This window comes from Lampris incognitus, chromosome 19 (assembly GCF_029633865.1).
Source record: "Lampris incognitus isolate fLamInc1 chromosome 19, fLamInc1.hap2, whole genome shotgun sequence".
NCBI classification, from domain to species: domain Eukaryota; kingdom Metazoa; phylum Chordata; class Actinopteri; order Lampriformes; family Lampridae; genus Lampris; species Lampris incognitus.
In genome coordinates this window covers 28,066,529-28,087,482 of record NC_079229.1, presented here as the reverse complement: position 1 = coordinate 28,087,482, position 20,954 = coordinate 28,066,529, and the positions used below count along the sequence as shown (strand labels likewise).

The 20,954-nt window shown below is 43.8% G+C and overlaps 1 protein-coding gene across 1 annotated transcript; it reads right to left on the bottom strand.

Moving 5' to 3' along the window:
- Positions 1-14,565: 14,565 nt before the first annotated feature.
- On the bottom strand, positions 14,566-19,136 carry htr5ab (5-hydroxytryptamine (serotonin) receptor 5A, genome duplicate b). The gene is made up of 2 exons (XM_056299811.1): positions 18,420-19,136; positions 14,566-14,898 (listed from the first exon to the last, which is right to left on the bottom strand). The coding sequence occupies exons 1-2, from the start codon at positions 19,134-19,136 to the stop codon at positions 14,566-14,568; spliced, it is 1,050 nt and encodes a 349-aa protein (XP_056155786.1).
- Between the last annotated feature and the right edge of the window lie 1,818 nt (positions 19,137-20,954).

Below are 20,954 nucleotides of genomic sequence, written 5' to 3'. Positions count from 1 at the left end.
AGAGCTGTGATCGATGTGAGATTTGTCTCACTCTTGCAGCCCTCTATTTTACCGACTCCTGCTGACACACAGGTACAAGTGCACGCATCACACACAGAGGAACACACAGACAGACAGACACATGCACCCCCAGCCATGCACCGCAAGATGCCGGGCTCATTGCATTTCCTTTCTTCTAATTGGTATGTTATAACTTATTCATTTATTCATTATTCATCATTTCAGCTTCATTATGGGTTTCCACCGCCGAGGATCAAATTAGTTTTATTTGATCAAACACTGCTCATGTTCAACTAATATTTTTCAAGCCATCGTGATTTCTCATACAGTGTGACTTTTGAACCCTCCCTTAAAGTGAACATTTCAGCCATTCGCCTACTTAGTGACAGGCAGTTGTTCATTTTATCATTATTATTTTTATTGTCATTACTGTTATCATTATTCATTCTGTTGTTTTGACCTACTTAGTCAGTCATCCGCTTCTCCTACATCTCATTATCATTACCAGCTTCTCATTACACACACACACACACACACACACACACACACACACACACACACACACACACACACACACACGTTGGCCCTAAACACCAAACTTGCCATTGCCTATAACCACGCACTCATACAATGAGATGGTGAGATAGACATTTTTCTTTTACCCATCCAGGGTCTAAATTTACCTTCAATCCACCTGCACACTCTCCAATGTATAGGTATATGTCTTTTTTTCAGTTTTATCATGTTTTGTATGTTGTATTGTATATTGATGCACAGAAGGTGCTACATACAAAAAAAGGCAATTGGATGACTGATCGAGTGATGTGCCAGAAAGCAATCGGGGATAGGGGAAAGTAAGAAAGCAGTTGGTTGTAGGAATATTGTTGTGTTTAGGTGAGCACTTTCTCTCTCAAATGTACCATTAAATGTTGGCCCGCAACACTGCAGCTCCTCCAGGAGTCTCCGCAGTAAATTTCCACCTCTGGTTCCTTTATGCTAATTCTGCTGATCAGACCTAAACTCCCCCATGCATCTCTTCATTACACGATCAATTCCAGCATCACTGGGGCTGATGAGACAGCGCTGTCTTGTTGCATAAAACGGCTAATACTGATAAACTTCTTTGTGTTAACAGAGGCAGATCAGCAGTTACGTAATTGTGTTAGACTTCAGTATATACAGTGTGCGCCGTACAGGCCTGATGGGCAGCATTCGACAATTCAGTTGTAATATGCCTCAAGTATCTTGCCTCAACACTGCCCACCAGCACTTATGCAAGTATGCATGCGCTTAGCCCTTATCTATCTATCTATCTATCTATCTATCTATCTATCTATCTATCTATCTATCTATCTATCTATCTATCTATCTATCTATCTATCTATCTAATATGTCTGTACCTCACATATATGATTTACTTCTCATGGAAAGTACATTCCATGACATTGTTGTGTGTGAAATGTGCCCTTTGAATAATGACTTGATTGATAACCTTTTGGAAACCTCTTCCGCTTCCAGCTCAGATATGAGTTTTACGACACTTCCTGGGCTGAAAGGAGCAAAACATGAAAGCTGGGGTACAGCAATTAGCAACATGTTCTCTCAACATGTTCATATTTCATCGTGTTTTTGTGCTGTTTTATTTATCTATCTATTTTAACAAACACAGCAAGCTGTCGATGTTAAATCCTGCCAGAATTCAACTTGCACATGCCCCCATTAGCTAGGTTATAATTAGACAGTGATTAAACCAGGTTCACATAATTAGATTATGATTGAAAAGGATGTGCAGCTGAATGTGTAGCTGAAGGTGAGTTGAAACGAAGAATTAAAGGCTGATTGAAATCGTGGGTAAACTGACAGGTTTTTAAAGCCCTAGCCCTGCAATGTTTTAGCTTAACAACACAGTAGCGCAGTGGTTAGCGCAGTCGCGTTGCAGCAAGAAGGTCCTGGTTTCAAACCCTGGGGTTGTCCAACCTTGGCGGTCATCCCAGGTTGTCCTCTGTGTGGAGTTTGCATGTTCTCCTCTGGGTGCTCTGCTTTCCTCCCACAGTCCAAAGACATGCAGGTCAGGTGAATCAGCCACACTAAATTGTCTCTAGGTGTGAATGTGTCAGCCCTGTGATGGCCTGGCGGCCTGTCCAGGGTGTCTCCTCGCCTACCGCCCAGTGACTGATAGGATAGGCTCCAGCGTCCCGTGACCCTACGTAGGATAAGCGGCTTGGATAATGGATGGATGGAACAACAATGAACAAAGACACAGAGCAAAAGGATGTAGCATACTTATGTAAAATAATCTTCAAACTTACAGATCCAACCATGGCTAGTTTCCCTCACTGGTTGCAGACAATGCAAAAATCGACAGTAGAATTATATTCGCTTGAGTTTCAAATGAAGGATTCATCCATCATCCAAGCCACTTATCGTGGGATGCTGGAGCCTATTCCAGCGTTCATTGGGCGGAAGGCAGGGAAACACCCTGGACAGGTCACCAGTCCATCACAGGGTAGACACGTTCACACCTAGGGACAATTTTGAAGGATTCACGTGGAGTCAATTTTATTTATATAGCCCAATATCACAAATTACAAATTTGCCTCAGGGGTCTTTACAGCAATACAACATCCTGTCCTTAGGCCATTGCATCGGATAAGGAACAACTCCCTAAAAAAAGAAAAAAACTTTTAACAGGGAGAAAAAATAGGAAGAAAACTCAGGGAGAGCAACAGAGAAGGGATCTCTCTCCCAAGAATGGACAGACGTGCAATGGATGTTGTGTGTACACAACTTACAGAATACAACATTGAAAGAGGATAACAGAGTTATAATGGAATTATAAGATATATGAAGAATATTATGAGGAGGATGCCAAACAGTGTCCAGATGCCACCGGAACAGCCCAGGACCTGAGCCACGCGACCACCATCATCATGTAGACCTGACAGGAGGACAGACTATACATGCACACAGGGGAGACTCGCATCACACCATTCACATATGCGGGAGAAGAGACAAGAAAAGACATTAGTCACACATTGAAGAGAGAGAGAAGGATATAACATTGAACCAGGATAACAAAATTAAAGAATGTAATGGGGAGGATGCCAAGCAGCATCCAGGTGGTTACCACCATCACCATGGAGACCTGGGAGGAGGACAGACAACATTTGCACACTTGGGAGACTCACATCACACCATTCACATACACGGGAGAAGAGAAAGGAGAAGACATCATTCAGAGAGAGAGAGAAAAGACATGAGAGAAGAGAGCAGTTTACAATCGTCAGTAATCTATACACTATAATCTCGTCATCAGAACAGTGCTTGGTAAATTCATTGAGACAGAAATGGACCTGCCATGCAGTACAGGTCGTGTACTACTCAGTTTAAAGGCAATAAATTGTAGGCCAAGGCAAAAAGATGAGTTTTAAGTTTGGATTTAAAGGACTCAACAGACTGGTTGTCTGAGAGCAGCAGGCAGGTTATTCCACAAGAATGGGGCACGATAGGAAAAGGCCCTGCCACCAGCTGACATGTTGTTAACTTTGGGTACACACAGGAGCCCTGTATTTTTAGAACGGAGAGCTTGAGATGGAATATACGGTTTAAGGAGATCAGACAGGTATGATGGGGCAAGCCCATTTAGGATTTTGTAAGTCAGCAGAAGCACCTTGAAGTCTGATCTAACATGGATAGGAAGCCAATGAAGGGAGGCAAGAATTGGTATAATACGGTCAGTTTTCCTAGATTCAGTTAGGATTCTAGCAGCAGCATTCTGAGCCATCTGCAGACTTTTAGTACCAGCATGTGGCAGACCTGAAAACAGAACATTACAATAAGTCTGGATGAAACAAATGCGTTTATTAGAGTCTCTGCATCAGCCATGGAGAGGAAAAACTGAATTTTAGTTATGTTACATAACTGAAAAAAGGCAGTCTTTGTGATTTCTTTAATGTGCTTATCAAAGGAAAGGCTGGAATCAAACGTAACACCAGTATTTCTGGCTGCCACTCTTGGTGAAATCACAGAGTTGTCGAGCGTTACTGTTACTTGATCAAATTGGTGTCTGTGTCTAGCAGGGCCAATGACAGCATTTCAGTTTTATCCAATTTTAAAAGCAGGACATTTTAGTCACATCCAATTTTTCATAGCAGCCAAGCAGGTCTCTGTTATTTGAGTACAATCATCAGCTCTTATAGGCACATACAGCTGAGTATCATCAGCATAGCAATAGAAATTTATTCCATGACTGCATCTAATTTGATTAAGTGTCACCAGTGTATCTAGTCTAGTACAATGCCCCCATTTAAGCCCAGCAAACAGATTCCCACCACAAAAGATGCCAAAAAGATGCCAAAAAGTTAGACCTAATATAACATTTCCAAAAGAAAAGAAAATGGTGTTAAGAAGCACATGTCAATGCTTCTTGACATTCCTGTACTGTAAACAATGCAATGCTAAGCAATTGTGATTCCTCAGGGACTTGACATGGTAGGTTTTTTTTGAGCACTTTTTGTCTTCCAGCTGCAGAGGGTTGGGTTATCACAGCCTCAATTTCTTGCTTGTACAAAGACGACAGTATGGCTTCCACACTCCTGACTTAAATGAGCCTTCTATTTGCCCGCCTCGTTCATTTAAACATGTGCTCTGTTTTTCATTGTCAGGAAGCGGGGCGGTCAGCTATGTTTTGATCAAATGCAACAGCACCCCATTCATATTGTAATATGTCCAGATCTTCAGGGGAATTTGTACCAAAAGCTCTCACTACAGCTGCGTGTAATGTATTCAACGATAAAACAGCACCGATGCAAACATCATTAGACATCAAAGTCGCACGCTCATGAAAACCCTTGCAAGGCTGAATGAGGGTGAAAGCGACCGTGTCTACGGTGTAACCCAACAAAAGGAGCGGACGGAACAAACGATAAATGACACACAAAGCTGTTCCTCGACTCTTCGGCCATGCGGATGATTCTGCACCCGTCCTCCCACCCCACACCGAGAGTCACTTTGCCCACAGGCTCAGCGGCCAACAGAGCCCTCACCGAAGATATTACATTACAGTATAATGTTGAACTTTTCTGGAAGTGCAGAAGTGCACCGTGCTAAATGTTTTCAGCTCAGTGAAGTCCTTTTCCTTTCTATGTACATTACATTAGAGAAAGCTGGAAACCAAGGTCTGCGAGTAAAGTATTGTAGCGAATTCGGGGGACCACGCAACCACAGGAACTGCCGCGGCCGGGAAGCGAACCCGTATCGCCCGCACCGCAGGAGACATCGCTAACCGCTCGACTTAAGGGTCAGACCCGCCAGCCAGCGGCCAGCGTGTCTTCTTATCCATGCACGTTACAGTATGCACAACGAGTCTTGAGTTTTGGCTCAAGCTTTAGGGCGTCCTGACGGACAGCCTAGGTGAGGTGAGGTTTAGCTCGAATAACCAAATGTAGATATATAATTTCTGTCAAAGCTGAATGGATGGAAGTTCACAGTCTCTGTCTGCACAGATTTTCCTCTTTTTTTTTCCCCAATGGAGACATACAGACTAAAAGCTGAGTTTTTTTTTCTTCCAGTGTCATGGTGCCATAGCAACAGAGCATCTCTTTGTTTATGACTGTGTTGTAGAAATGTTGATGTGGGACCAGAGACATCACCTCTCTCTTACTTTACTCTCCAGTGACAATTCAGAGTGCACTTAGTACATGCTAAGGAGAATAAAATGTACTTGTATGTGTGCGTTTGTGTGTGTGTTATAATTAATTAACCTATATATGTAAAAATCTACCTGTTCCATCTCTCTGTCCTCATATATTAATACATGCCAGACAAACTTCTTCTCATTCAATATTTGCCAAGTCTAAGGGATTGGTTTGTGATTTAGCAAGGTCCTGATTTCTGTCGGTGTGAAATTTCACAGCCACCTGCTTAGTTTCAGTGGGACGCGGCTCTTCTCAATCAGCATTTAGATTCATCTGTCTGTGCGAAATGTTTTTCAAGTCATGGAAAAGGTCTCTCCTCCTCCCTCTCAGTTCGTGTTGGTTTAACCAAACCTACTGGGCCATAAAATTGAAATGCAGACAGCCAGACAACATAAAAGGTGACACATCATTTTGTTAAAACTCCGGGCCAGCCCAATAAAAATGTGATCTTTTGTGCTGTGCACACAAAGAATCTTTGGAAGGAAATTGCATAGACCGATGCCGTGCCACGCTTGAGAGGGTGTGTTTGTATGTTGATGGCTTCTGAAGGAATGCATCTGATAGACCGCACATAGAGCGGTTTCTTTTTAAATGTCACCGGCTTATCCCAATTCATCAGTGATTCCGTGGCATAGCAGTCGCTGCTGAATTTGTTTGAGATGCTACACACATGAGGTGCATTAACTATTCATGGGCCTGCTGGTATGAGTATTATTATGGAGAATGACAGTGGTGGAGTTGCTAGAAGGGGGAAATCAGCGATATGGATGACTACAAGTAGGTGTGCAAGTTTTAGCATTTATGTTTGCAAACTAAAAAAAAAAAACAGGCTAAGAATAAATTTTTACTTGTTTCCATGGCAAGCAAAGTGATGCCGGCTGCTAGTGCGTAGCAATCCTAATTCACCCCACCCTATAGGTCACGTATTCAGCATGTCATTAGGAAATTCAGTCTAAATTTGTATTGCTTTAGTTATGGTTTTGTCTCACAGCCAAAAATAAACTCTTGTACTTTTGTGCAATGATTAAGGCAGTGTGTTAAAATTCAAGTGCCTTTCCCCAGTGTCTTTGTGTCTAAGACATTATGCATCATGGCGTTACGGAGGTTTCCTGCTGACTGTATGGCTCTCACTCATTATTGCAACTTGCGTGAACTGGTTGACTTGCTTAAACTTGCATTCGTTTGTCCATGTTGATGACCATGCTGGGTCTGCTTCCATATCATTTATATACTCCATCCGTCCATCCATTATCTGAACCGCTTATCCTGCTCTCAGGGTCACAGGGATGCTGGAGCCTATCCCAGCAGTCATTGGGCGGCAGGCGGGGAGACACCCTGGACAGGCCGCCAGGCCATCACAGGACTCATCCGTCTCAAAACAATTTGGTGGAGATGTCTTGAAATGCTTACGGTTTCATTATATGCTAATTTTTGCTAATCTTTTACCTGACTTCAGATCAAAATTAGTCACTTTTAAAAAAATGTATAACATTGGGGTGGCGCAGTGGTTAGCACGGTCGCCTCACAGCAAGAAGGTCCTGGGTTCGAGCCCTGGGGTAGTCCAACCTTAGGGGTCGTTCCGGCTCGTCCTCTGTATAGAGTTTGAATGTTCTCCCTGTGTCTGTGTGGGTTTCCTCCAGGTGCTCCGGTTTCCTCCCACAGTCCAAAGACATGTAGGTCAGGTGAATCGGCCGCACTAAATTGTCCCTAGGTATGAATGTGTGTGTGTGTGTGTGGGCCCTGTGATGGTCTGGCGGCCTGTCCAGGGTGTCTCCCTGTCTGCCACCCAATGACTGCAGGGATAGGCTCCAGCATCCCTGTGACCCTGAGTAGGATAAATGGTTTGGATAATGGATAGATGGATGGATGATAACATGGATTAATTGTGTGGCAGAATCTATTATAAATACAACATGCTCATATATCTGATTTATTGAGTCATGGTCCTTAAAGGACTGCTGCCTTTTGGGAAATAAAATACCAGATTATGTCATTGCCCTTACTTTTTATTTGATTTTTTTTGTGGTATTTTTTCCATTTCGTCACTATTTTAAATGTTCATTGTGATACTTTTATACTTGCCTGTGGCTTGTCTCTTGAAGCAAGATTTAGTGTGTGACCACGATAGCTATGGCTTTAACCCTGGGGTTTTTAATCTCAGGGTTGATGGCTCACTTTTAAAGCGGAGTATATATGCCCAGTGGTTTAGGCGGCACATCTAAGCTAAACACCATATCACTATTCTTTAAGGATATCAAGGACTCGGGGGTGCACGTGAGCTTAGCTCTGGATTTTACGTCTTGCAATACTGACTCACTCTGAAGCAGGGCACGCCGTCTGGAAATTTAGATTGTGAACCTTACATTAAAAATAAAGAAATCGCAACATTATTCCTTAAGAATACTGTAGAATTTGGTGCCCGGGTAGAAAGACTTCCTCTTCGCAGGGCAAATGTGTTTGGACGCCGTCAGAAGCCGTTTGCTTTTCCTGGCCTGTCCAGGGTGTCTCCCCGCCTGCTGCCCAATGACTGCTGGGATAGGCTCCAGCATCCCCGTGACCCTGAGAGCAGGATAAGCGGTTAAGATAATGGATGGATGGATGTTTTCTTGCACTCATGGATACTCTGCTAAGAGAATGAACTTTGCTGGCTCCTGAAGCCCTGCATTGTTTTTTTTTGTTGTTGTTTTTTTTTGCAGCTCGAAGCCATGCCATCACTGTGATTAATGATGGAACAGTGATAAGCCTGTTTATTTTGGCATATACACAATGTATAATTTTCCTCCAGCAAATCCTCTCTCGCCTTGGCAGCAGCACTAATGAGTTGTTTTTGCTGTTAAGATGGGTTTTTTTTTTTGGTGTTTCTCACATTTATTTAACAGCTTGCTCATCTCTGGTGAAACTCGGCTCCGGATCTATCCGTGTTGCATGTGACTGGCTTTTCGGTAAGAAAAAAAAAAGCCTCCCTTTTAATAGCGCTGAAGGAAGACTTGGTAGAGCGAGGTTGGTAATAACCACGTTTGTAAGAACAGTTATCCATAATTACCACCCTTGGATTTTGTGTGGCCAGCTGTTGCAAATGTACCACTGTTGAACTCTGTGAGAATAATTTCATAAATGGAAGGTTGTTCACTACGACTGCACAGGCTGGATAGATAAAAGAGGGGAAACACGCTTTTATAACAACTGTTCGCACACAGTCGTTTAAGGTGAACTGTTATTTCTCAAACATTGTGGGGGAGCGGGAACTCTCTTAACATCTCACAGGCATTTCGAAACACCTCGCCGTGTGTTTCCGTTTATAAGACTGTGAACCTGTTGAATTCAACACGGCCTCCACTCAGCAAATCAGTCAGGTCTCTGAAAAAAATAACGAAGACTATTCAAAAAAGTCCACCGAGGGCCATCCGCCCCAGTTCTGTCCTGAGGCTAGATGAGGTCTATCGGGCATCTCGGCTGTCTCTCTGTTGCGGTAACCTCCACTTCCTCACTTTATCCATTACCTTACAGTCACTTTTTTTGGGGGGGGGGGGAGGAGATCCCCCCACTTTTCTCCCCAATTGTACTTGGCCAATTACTCCACTCTTCTGAGCTGTCCCAGTCGCTGCTCCACCCCCTCTGCTGATCCGGGGAGGGCTGCAGACTACCACATGCCTCCTCCGATACATGTGGAGTCGCCAGCCACTTCTTTTCACCTGACAGTGAGGAGTTTCGCCAGGGGGACGTAGTGCATGTGAGCATCATGCTATTCTCCCCAGTCCCCCCCCCGAACAGGTGCCCCGATCGACCAGAGGAAGCGCTAGTGCAGCGACCAGGACACATACCCACATCCAGCTTCCCACCCGCAGACATGGCCAATTGTGTCTGTAGGGATGCCCGACCAAGCCGGAGGTAACATGGGGATTCGAACCGGCAATTCCCATGTTGGTAGGCAACAGAATAGACCGCTACACCACCATGATGCCCCCTACAGTTACCTTTGCCTTTTTGCCCCAGAACATAAAGTAAGACATGAGAGAGAGGGAAAAAGAGAGAGGTATACCTTCAGACTACATATGAACTTACTGGGGGTCTTCTTAACAGTCTGGCTGCATTGCTCTGTGTGGATGAAATGCAGTGTTTGCCAAATGACAAATCAAACAAGGACAGAGGAGTCACAGCTGTCTACCTCATCTAACAAAGGAGGTGTCTGATCCAACCTTGTTGTGGGGATGAAAGGGAGTTTGCTGGAGGGTCCATTAAACTATCTCCCTCCACCTTTCAGCCGTTGTAGAAAAGGTAGTTGTAGTGTTATCCAAAGCTAGTGCTAACGGACAAGGGAAACCTTTTGTTAATATAATCGAGGAAGACTACGATCTCATTATGATATTACGGTGACGAAGCATACCACAGAAATATTAGATTAACTGCATGGGTAATATCGTTAACCTGCTGTAGTTATGTCCTCCTTATGCTCTATGGAATTAGGTTTGTCCCCCTGCAGCCTTTCAGAGAGGGAGATACAGCTGCGGCGTCACATAGCGTGTGAATACTTGGCACCGTTACAGCAAAATATGTCCACCGTCATCGTTCCTCTGTTTGTATTTCCCTTGTTTTGTCCACGTAGGCATCTATCTGAGGGGAGTGCGTGTGCAGGAGACAGATGTACATTCGCTCCGTCCTCCCTGCAGATGTGAAGCAGGGAAATGGAAATGGGGACTAGATGGCAAACAAGACTGAGAGGTTCCTGTTCCCCTGGCGGGGATAAGAAAGGTAGAGTCTCGTGGCAGGGAACATGGTGCAGAAAAAGGATTGCGAGGGGTGGGGGTGAATAACCAGCGAGACTGGGGCGGTCCAGCAAAGAGTGAGATGCATTTTAATAATTGAATCCAACAGGGAAACTGTGGGCTTCATAGTTTTTTACATCACAACTTGACCAGTTCAGACGATGGACACAAAAGAGATGTTTTAAGAGAGAACACAAAAATACAATAGACCTCATCTTTAATGCTGTGTACACTGACACTTTTTTTCCCTCATTCAACCAACATCCTTCACCTTGGCATGTCACACAAAGAATATAACAGTGATCATTTGTCAAATTTCCACACAAGACTTTCAGTCTGAGGCTAGTTGAATGTGAGGAAGCCACTGTTTCTCCCACTATCTTAACTCTTTTCTATCCTTCCTTTTGTCCCCAATTATATTTATATAATCTATATAACTATGTTTTTCTGGAAATTACTTGTTGTTTTATTGTATTTACTTTTGATGCTACTTTTCACATTTGTATGACGGGGCAATTTATCCAAAAGGGAATTTATTTTTCCACCTACTGTTGTTGGCGGACGGTCAGCCAGTTAGAGCAGCGCCTCTTGAGAAGTAATACATACAAACTCCTTTTCCCTCAAGGATATTAGGATGCAAGCCAGGCACTCTGGCTGAGGAATGACTTTGCTACTCAGTTGTAACCCCCCCCCCCCAATACTCTCAAAACTGGCCAAGACTCCTTTTCTAGCGATACACAATTATACTTGTTGCCACGCACCTATTATACTAAGTCCAATTCCTATTTTGATGCTTTGCCTGAGTATGTCTTGGCAGAATGTCCATTACCACAGATGCCCTTAACACAACCTACTACTCCTCACCCTCTCCCGGATAGATAGGAAATCCATCGGTCCTGGATGGGATGGGAATACAGAACAGAATGGACGGGAATACAGAACAGAAGTGTTGTGAGCAGTTAAGTCCTGTATTTACTAAACTCTTTCATGCATCACTGGACTTACAAATAATCCCGAGGTTGTGGAAAGTGACTAAAATAATTCCACTACCTAAAAAGACAAATCCCTCTGAATTAAACGACTTTAGACCAGTAATTATGAAATTTATATCCCCCCCCCCTTTTTTTCCCTCCCCAATTGTACCTGGCCAATCACCCCGCTCTCCGAGATGTCCCGGTTGCTGCTCCACCCCCTCTGCCAATCTGGGGAGGGCTGCAGACTACCAAGTCTCCTCTGATACTTGCGGAGTCGCTAGTCGCTTCTTTTCACCTGACAGTGAGGAGTTCTCCAAGGAGATGTAGCGCGTGGGAGGCTCACGCTATTCCCCCCAGTTCCCCCTCCCCCCTGAACAGGCGCCTCAACTGACCAGAGGAGGCGCTAGTGCAGCAACCAGGACACATACCCACATCCGGCTTTCCACCTGCAGACATGGCAAATTGTGTCTGTAGGGACACCCGACCAAGCCAGAGGTAACATGGGGATTTGAACCAGTGATCCCCATGTTGGTAGGGAACAGAATAGACCACTACGCTACCCAGACGCCCAATAATTAGGAAATGTTTTAAGTGAGTTGTTCTATCTCACTGAAAGTCCGAAACCAATGATCAGTTGAACGCTTTACAGTTTGCATATAGAGCAAAGAGGGGTGTGGAGGATGCATGAAGACCCTCCTGAACCAAGTTTACAAACATCTGGAGACCCCATCAGCTTATGTATGCATACTGTTTGCTGATTTCTCTTCTGCCTTTAATACTGTCCAGGCAGATCTCTTGACAGTGAAGCTGAGTAGCATGGGTGTAAATCATACCCTCATAAGATGGATATACAACTTCCTTACTGAGAGGCAACAGTATGTCCATGTCCATGCAGGACAGTCATCTGTCAGCAGGACTCAGACTGGGGTACCACGTGTCCTCTCACCTTTGTTGTTACCAATGTCTGTTAGTTATCGGGATAATTTTACAATGATAAAATTTGCAGATGATGTGGCTCTGATAGACCTTTCAACCGATGATGAGACCAGTTATGGAGCTGAGTTTAGCCACTTCTACAACTGGTGTTCAGATAACTCATTTATTTTAAACACAAAGAAGACTAAAGAAATGATCATTGACCTCAGAAGAAACTCCACTCTGCCCCCTGTAATTATGAACAATGTAACCATTGAAAGTGTACAAGAGTACAAGTACCTGGGCACTATTACTGATAGCAAACTGACATGGAATGCTAACACCCCGATGCTAGGTTAGCAAAGGCTCAACAATGTCTCTACTTTTTAAGGAAACTCAGATGTTTTAATGTGGCTAGAACTATGCTGACACTGTTTTACAAGACCTTCATTCAGAGCATATTGACCTTTTGTATTCAGTGTTTGGGGGGGGGCATTGTCTGTACAAAACAAGAGCAAGATGACTGGGGAAACAATGTGCAGTATTACATACATGACAGATCAGTACACCAGAGAATTTAGCACGCAAGATCATATCAGATCCACTACACCCTGTGCTCTGAATATGCACTTTTACCTTCAGGGCGAAGGTATAGCATGCCCAGGATGCGGACAAAAAGAGGCATCACATCCCTTGTCCCTCGCAGCATTCAGCTACTTAACAAGGCTCTGATCACATGGTCTGAATTTGGCACTTTCTGGCACTTGAACTTACACTTAATGTCCTTTATTGATTTCTGCAATGATGCTTTTTATGATGTTTTTAAAATGCTATGCTTTATGCTATATTATGGATAAGCAGTTCAGATAATGGATGGATGGATGGATGGATGGATGGATGGATGGATGGATGGATGGATGCCTGGTTGCTGATGTTTTTTGATATTCTTTTATGCTCTTTGTGCAAAGCAAATTCCCCCAGGGGCAATAAAGGTTTCATTCACTCTTTCAAATAATGATCAATTTACGGGAAGTTTGTGGGAGGCAGATGCTTTCCACTACCACTTTTCAAAAAAATACTGTAACTGCTGCAATTGCGAAAAAGCTCAATAGCAATTTCCCACACTGAATTAGTGTTCATCGCATTACATTGTATATGAAAATAAACGTATAAGCATTGTTCTGGTGGCTCAGTCTGTGAATGAGTAATACACACTAGAGTCCTACATGTCCAGAACTAACTCAGGACTTGTGTAGTGTGCCACCCCCTTTTTTCATTCTGTCACACTTTGCTGTTTATCTAATGATGTAAAAACTACCAGAAAATAAATAAATATTGCTAAGAGCAAACCAGCGATGAGCAGGTGTGCAATAATGTGAGAATGCAGCAGTGTATTGAATGCAGAGAACCAGGGGTGCCATGTTGCCTGTATGATGAAGAAACAGCATTTTGTGATGAGCCCATGAAGAATATTTGAAAAGGTTAACAGCAGCTTTTCTCCTCCGCCGTCATGTTAAACTTCAACTTCCCACTCCTGCACTTGTTAGAATTGTGTCAGGAAGCAAAACTCCCATAGCTCCAGATTCATCTGCTTCAAGAATGTTATTTTGTTAGGTTACAGAATCAACACTGGCAGTCTATCAATGCATTTTTATCGTGATATATAGTATATATGGTAATGGTTGCATGGCATGGTAGCGTCTCTGTTGTTTTAGTCTGGAGTTAAGTTATTAATCCAGTTTATCAGGATAGGATCAATCATAAAATGCAATTTATAGAGTCGTTGTTTATAGCTGAGGGAGTCTTTCTTTTCTCTGAAAATGTTTGTCCTCTTGTGAGAAGCCCCTCTTCATAGCAGCTTCACATGTAATGATGAAACTGTTTTTCCAAAATGTGTTTGTCGCCGATAAGCCAAAAGCAGGCAGAGGGAAACCAACCTCAGGACACTTGTAAATATGCTCCTGCTACACCACATGCAGTATTAGCCCTCCCATGGTGGGTAATACTCATCAAGTCCGCTAATACTTAAACAAGTGCCAAACTTATTCTCAGACAGTTCGTTTGACATGTCATCTGGATATGGTGGCTTCCTTTTGGGAGATGATGTAAGGATAGAGACACAGACAAGTTAGGCCCCCCCCCCAAGATGTGGTGCGTCTGCTGGTACGGTGTGTGTGTGTGTGTGTGTTTCCTTGCCGTGTCATGCCTGGTGATGAGTCATCGTTGTCGGGAAAAGAGGTTCCTCAGGGCATTGTTATAGTTCTTGTTGAAGGCCGTGTATATGAGCGGGTTGAAAAAGGAGTTGGAGTAGCCCAGCCACAGGAAGATGCTCTTCCAGATGGGCGGGATGTCGCAGGAACACAGCGGGAGGATGAGCTCGGTGATGAAGAAGGGGATCCAGCAGAGGACGAAGACACCGATCAAGATGCCCACCATGAGCGCTGCCTTTTTCTCCTTCTGCTCGCGCCACGTGTCTCCGTCCGTCTGGAAGGTCACCGTGGCATGGCGCACGGTAAACGCCATCTGAGGCTGATGGGATGCCTCTTTCACCTGTCAGTCATTCAGTCAACAAATAAGGGAAAAGAGCCACTCATTCTAATCTGACAGAGAATCAGTTTGTCGATTGATCAGATGGTTCAAACACACAATCGGTTTCAATTAACTTGTTGAACTGGAATAGCTGGATCATTATCAATTATCAACCATGCAAGGAAATTTGTAGATGAAAGAGTTTGCTACCTGTTAGATACCGCTCACTGGCTGCACAATAAAACTACTTAATCACAGGTGGAAGAACAATCCAAAAATTGCAGCTTTTCAATTTATACAGACATGCTACTCAGTTGTCATTTTCCCACCAAGTGCCCACATTGATTAAATAGAACATTTACTCGTGTCCGTCTGGGCACCCATGGCCATGTTGGTCTTAAACTGAGGTGTGGACAGGTGCATTTTTGGTGCATTGCTACCTTGAGGCAGCAGAAAGCGACTGCACCATTGACGAACAAAAACCCGGTCTAAAGTCAAGGGCGCATTATTCAGACAGTAAGATCCACCAACATAGGCGGGTGCACAATGTGTATACACTCTTCTTGTTACACACATAGGGATGCACTGTAGTGCACGAAAGTGCAAAAGATTACAACTAAAAACATTGCAATGTGAAAGATTATTATTGTGTACATCACAATATTTAAAAAATTAATGTCAAAATGGAATCCAGCTGCGGTGGATTCCTGACGCTCCCTCAGATGGTCTGCTCGCTTGCTTTCACTCCCGGCACGAGCAGATCCGTTTCTTCAGCACAAAACCATTCGTTTCTCCAACTTGCCGGATCCGCCATTTAAATAGCAGTGCACCAGGGTGCAAGCACACCTGGCTTTTAAAGGCAATGGGAGACGACACTCAGATTGGTTTAATTCATGTTACGCCCAAAATACCTATGATTAATCAAGAGACTAAGTATAACCGCCTTTGCACCTTGCGCCTTACTTTGTGCCCCAGATTATGTGTCGTTTAACTAGCAAAAGGAGATTTGGACACACCCTAAATGCACTTGCACCATGCACTTTAGACCATGCACTATAGATCCTTTGTGTTTGTCAGGTGAAGCCCAGTACATAATTGGAAATCTCACCCAATCAGCTGGAAGAAAAGGGTGTAACACTAAAATATGCATGTGTGCTGGGCTACAAATAAAGGGAAAAAAAGAAAATAAATTTGGAGTGAATTATTCAAATCAATATGGGACAGGAAGGGGTGTCCGGATGGTGTGGTGGTCTATTCCGTTGCCTACCAACACAGGGATTGCTGGTTCGAATCCCCGTGTTACCTCTGGTTTGGTTGGGCATCCCTACAGACACAATTGGCCGTGTCTGCGGGTGGGAAGCCGGATGTGGGTATGTGTCGTGGTCGCTGCACTAGCGCCTCCTCTGGTCAGTCAGGGCGCCTGTTCGTGGGGAAGGGGGAACTGGGGGGAATAGCGTGATCGTCCCAAGCGCTACGTCGCCTGGTGAAACTCCTCACTGTCAGGTGAAAAGAAGCGGCTGGTGACTCCACATGTGTCGGAAGAGGCATGTAGTAGTCTGCAGCCCTCCCCGGATCGGCAGAGGGGGTGGAGCAGAGATCGGGATGGCTCGGAAGAGTAGGGTATTTGGCCAGTTAGAATTGGGGAGAAAAAAAAGGGGGGGGCAGGAAGGCCTGTAACTGATAAGGTAGACAAGGTGGATAAATTAAAAACAGCACTAATGGTAAAGCCATATCAAATTCAATGGAGGGTTTCTGACCACTGAGCGTCATGATGACACGATAGCTTTGATGACTTCAAGTATTTCCGGTTTGATGTTTTCAGGACCAGTAACTGGAACGAGACTCTGTTACCAGGTAATAGATTGGTTGTTAGGTGGACATGCCTCCAATATGTAGATAGAACTTATCATAGCAACTTTTTTGCAGCAGTTAGTTTTCAGACTAGAGGTGACATTGAACAAGATATAAAATGTGAGAAATCATTCATTGCACAGCTTTACATGGATTAGATATTATTTGTTTTCTTGTGCCATTAGGCCAAGCATATGCAGATTTTTGCATCAAGCTGCTGTGTTTGTCTGTGCTTGTGAGTTTTATTTGTTGTTGCGGCCTGAATTAGTGCAGGAATTGCCTTAGTTTTTGGTGTTGATGCCAGCCGCTCATGTTTCCGAGAACCCCATGCAGGTGCTTTCGGGAATCAGTGCCTCAATTCTTCAACATATGTGGTTAAATGAGGAGAAGAGTCTTCATTTGGGCACTGAAGCATGTATGCACTACTGTAAACAACAGCAGACTGGGAGAGAAGAGAGCAAAAATGAGTAATACAGTGTTGTCCTGTTTAATTGCTTGAGGGCCTGGTGTGATTGCTCATTTATTTCAGTTTGGCACCCAGAGTCTGCAAAAGTGTTAAAAGTAATGGACATAATTAATTCTATGTTTGGATGGCATTGGTAGTCCTCCATTCATCCGTCGTTCAAAATGTTATCTGTACGCAATATTATCTGAACTGAGGGATTTTAGTATCTAGTCTAGAAAAAGTTTCTGAAAGTGTCAGGGTAAAATGCCCGGAAAAAAAAGCTTTACTTTATCAGTAAGTTGTAATTTTGGGTCTTCCAATTGAACCCTGAATAGCACTTATTAAAACCCTCAGTGCTAATTTCCTTAGTGCAAATCTACCTGATGTTTTCAGAGGCTTGCTTAATATATCGGTGTCTATAGATAAGCGGTGAATGGCAACCTCAGAAAGAGGCAGATGGCCATGGCCTTGTTAGAGATGCTAGTATTTGCAGCTCTTCACCCTCTGCCTACATACATTGCCAAGCTAGTGGCATTGAGCAGTATTGTTTCAATTGTCTGTATATTTTCTGTAAATGCAGAAGTTATGTCTCCATGGTGATGTTTCCATCCAATTTTCGAATACATTTCAAGTGAATAAATGTTGCTAATAAATCATGCAAGTTCAGGTGCATTCCCATCAGATCTGTTTAAACAGATAAAATCCTGAACGTTGGCCTACGTGTCCTAGGTCATATGTCCATATTTCCACACCCATGAGAAAGGTGGACCAATTAAAATGAAGAAACAGTTGATCATGTGATTAAATTATACACCACAAGTGAGCGTACAATATTTTATATGAATTTTGGGGATTATTATTTGATATTTGCCATTTCCATTAAGCCTCTTTTAATCCAGAACGATAAAATTTGCATTCAAACACTTGGATGAAAATGCGGTTACTGATCAGTGATCACGCCAAATAGTTCTCCTGCACATATGATAATTTAGGCTACAATAATAAAAGACCTGATGTTGACTGACTGCATAACAGTATTAATGCATCAGCATCATCGGTCAGATACGGGCAGAAACAGTACTGTAAATACTCATTTGGGAGAATGAAGCACAACAATAATAGAACAAAATGTGCAAAATTAAGTCGAGGTTGGTGGAGAAAGAGTAAAGAGCAGCTAGTGGCATCACTGAGACATTGGTAAGGCAGAAAACTCTGCATCTATGTTGTTATAGAGAACCAAGGATACCTCAATCACCTCAGCCATGGGCGTTATTGTGTTGGTCTTGCGAGAGCCGATTCGAAATTTGGCGGCCTTGTAGATCTTCCAGTAGACAAAGAGCACCACGCACAGAGGTAGGTAAAAGGCTCCGAAGGTAGAGAAGATTGTGTAAGAGGGCTCCTGGCTCACCTGGCACTTCATCCCCTCTGAGTAAGTCTCACCCCAGCCAAAGAGCGGCGACAGGGAGATGATGGAGGACAGCAGCCAGGTGAGGACGATCATCACATTGGAGATCTTCTTGCGGGTTTTGAGTGTGTACTCGAGATGCCTGGTGATGGACCAATAGCGGTCCAGCGCTATGGCCGTCACGTTCCAGATGCTGGCCGTGCAGCAGAGGACGTCAAAAGAGATCCACACCTGGCACAGCACACGCCCCAGCTTCCACTTCCTGCCATTCAGCTCGTGGACCAGGCTGAGCGGCATCACCAGGGCGGCTACCATCACATCAGAGATGGCCATGGAGGCCACAAGGTTGTGGGGGACCCGGTGGAATGTCCTCACCCTCAAAATGGTTACTAACACCAGCAAGTTCCAGACAAAGGTAGCCACCACCAGCATGGCCAGTAACGTAAGAGTGAGCACGCTGAACACCGTTAAGGGCCGGTAGAGGTTTCCGTCCCAGCCGTAGTCATCCAGAGCCCCGCTGATGTTGGCTGTGGGTGTGCTGGTGTTGGGATATGTCATCTTGGCCATTCACGGCCCCACAGCCAAGGCCAAGACGACACAGCGAGACAGCTCTGACCCAGACAGAAGATGCATTCTGCAGCAGGAAAAGCAAAAGGGATCCATGGGTGGGCAGGATGGGGGGTGATGAAGAGAGACAGACAGTGAGTGAAACTATTACATGGAACCGTATTTTGTACATGGAGTCATAAATCTCTCTTTAACACTGCAGTTATCAAACAAATCAATTCAATAGTGCTGGCTAAGGTACTTAGGACAACTTCTTTTTTTTGCCGATCTATTTGGGTATTGCTCTTAAATGGACCTATCTAAATCAGTGCATCACTGAAAAGAGGGAGTTTAGGGATTTGCTCACAATAGTAACAAGCACTTGAGTTTCTCATTTCAGCTGAGAAGTAACCTGCCTACAACTTTGAAGTGCAATTCCATCTGCTGTTAATACGGCTCTACGGTACTCTGGAACATCTCTGGGTCTGTAAAAGACCATAAATATTCAGTTTCATCATCCCACTGCTGTCCTTTGATTTGCATCAGAGTCATTACCTCTTGCAGAAACACCAATTTCAATTCGAATCTCTGATGTACATTCAGGAACAGCTTCTTGTGATATCCAGTAGTGTTAACCATTAGAGAGTTACACACTTATTTAGACGTTTAAGAGGTGTGCATATATGTTTAGTTGGTATAAATGATGGGTCTGGTCATAGAGATGTCCAGTCTTCACGATGTGGCCACCGTTTTAAGGTGACCACCAGCTGTGGACGACATCAGGTCCATCATCACGTCATTCCAAAAGTCCATAGCAACACGACTAGAGTTGTTTCTACTACCTGTGTTGTGCCAGACCTCCTACGTTACAGTTGTAATTTCAACGGATGGGATTTTCATAATGAGTTGTAACTCTGTCCATGAGCTGTGCTAGACAGCCTTACCGCCCAATTTTAACTGCTGTAATTAGTTATCCTAGCGCGGATTTCTCTGCGGCCCATTTCTTTTCGCCAGCTAAATAGAAATGGAAATGATGATAGAAAATGTATCTGACATTACAGACTGGAGGAAACACAACTGACTTGCCATATTTACAAGTTAACAGCATCTGCAGAAGTAATAACAGTTTGATTTACACATTTTAGAAAGCACAGCCAGATGGTGCCTCAAGTCGTTATGTGTAATGAGTTTTTGCGAAATGCAGAATTTTGCTAGCCCTCTCATTCTCTGAGGTTGTCCGCCGATTCCTTTGACAATATAGAGGACATTTCATGTCAGGTCAAGTTTATTTGTATGACCCTAAATCACAGTTGCAGTCTCAGAGGGCTTTACATTCCCACAGTGGAGAAAAAGAAAAGAAAAGGTAGATACGGTAAATGACAGCAAACGCCATCCTCTGTCCTTAGACCCTTGATTTGGATGAGGAAAAAGCTCTGAAGAAAAATGCTTTTGACCCCCCAAAAAATGGGAGAAACCTCAGGAGGAGCATTGAAGGAGGGCTCCCTCCTTCAATATGACAGATAGGCATACAATAGGTGCCACATGGGCAGGGTAGCCAATGCGGTAGGAGATTTAGAAATAAAACGCGTAAATGAAATCACTTTGTGGCAATGAAACAATGCAAAATAGAAAAACGGACACTTGGACAGCACGGCGTGCAGAAGCACATGAAGCATAATCTTCTGCGACATTGACAGCAGTCCCATCATGCAGCAGCATCACCTTAATGTTACAGAGAAAAGGGCTCTCATACACACAGCAGAGGTCTTACCTGAGCTCATATCTACGACCGTGTCATAACTTTAAGAAGCGGGAAATGTCACCCGTTAT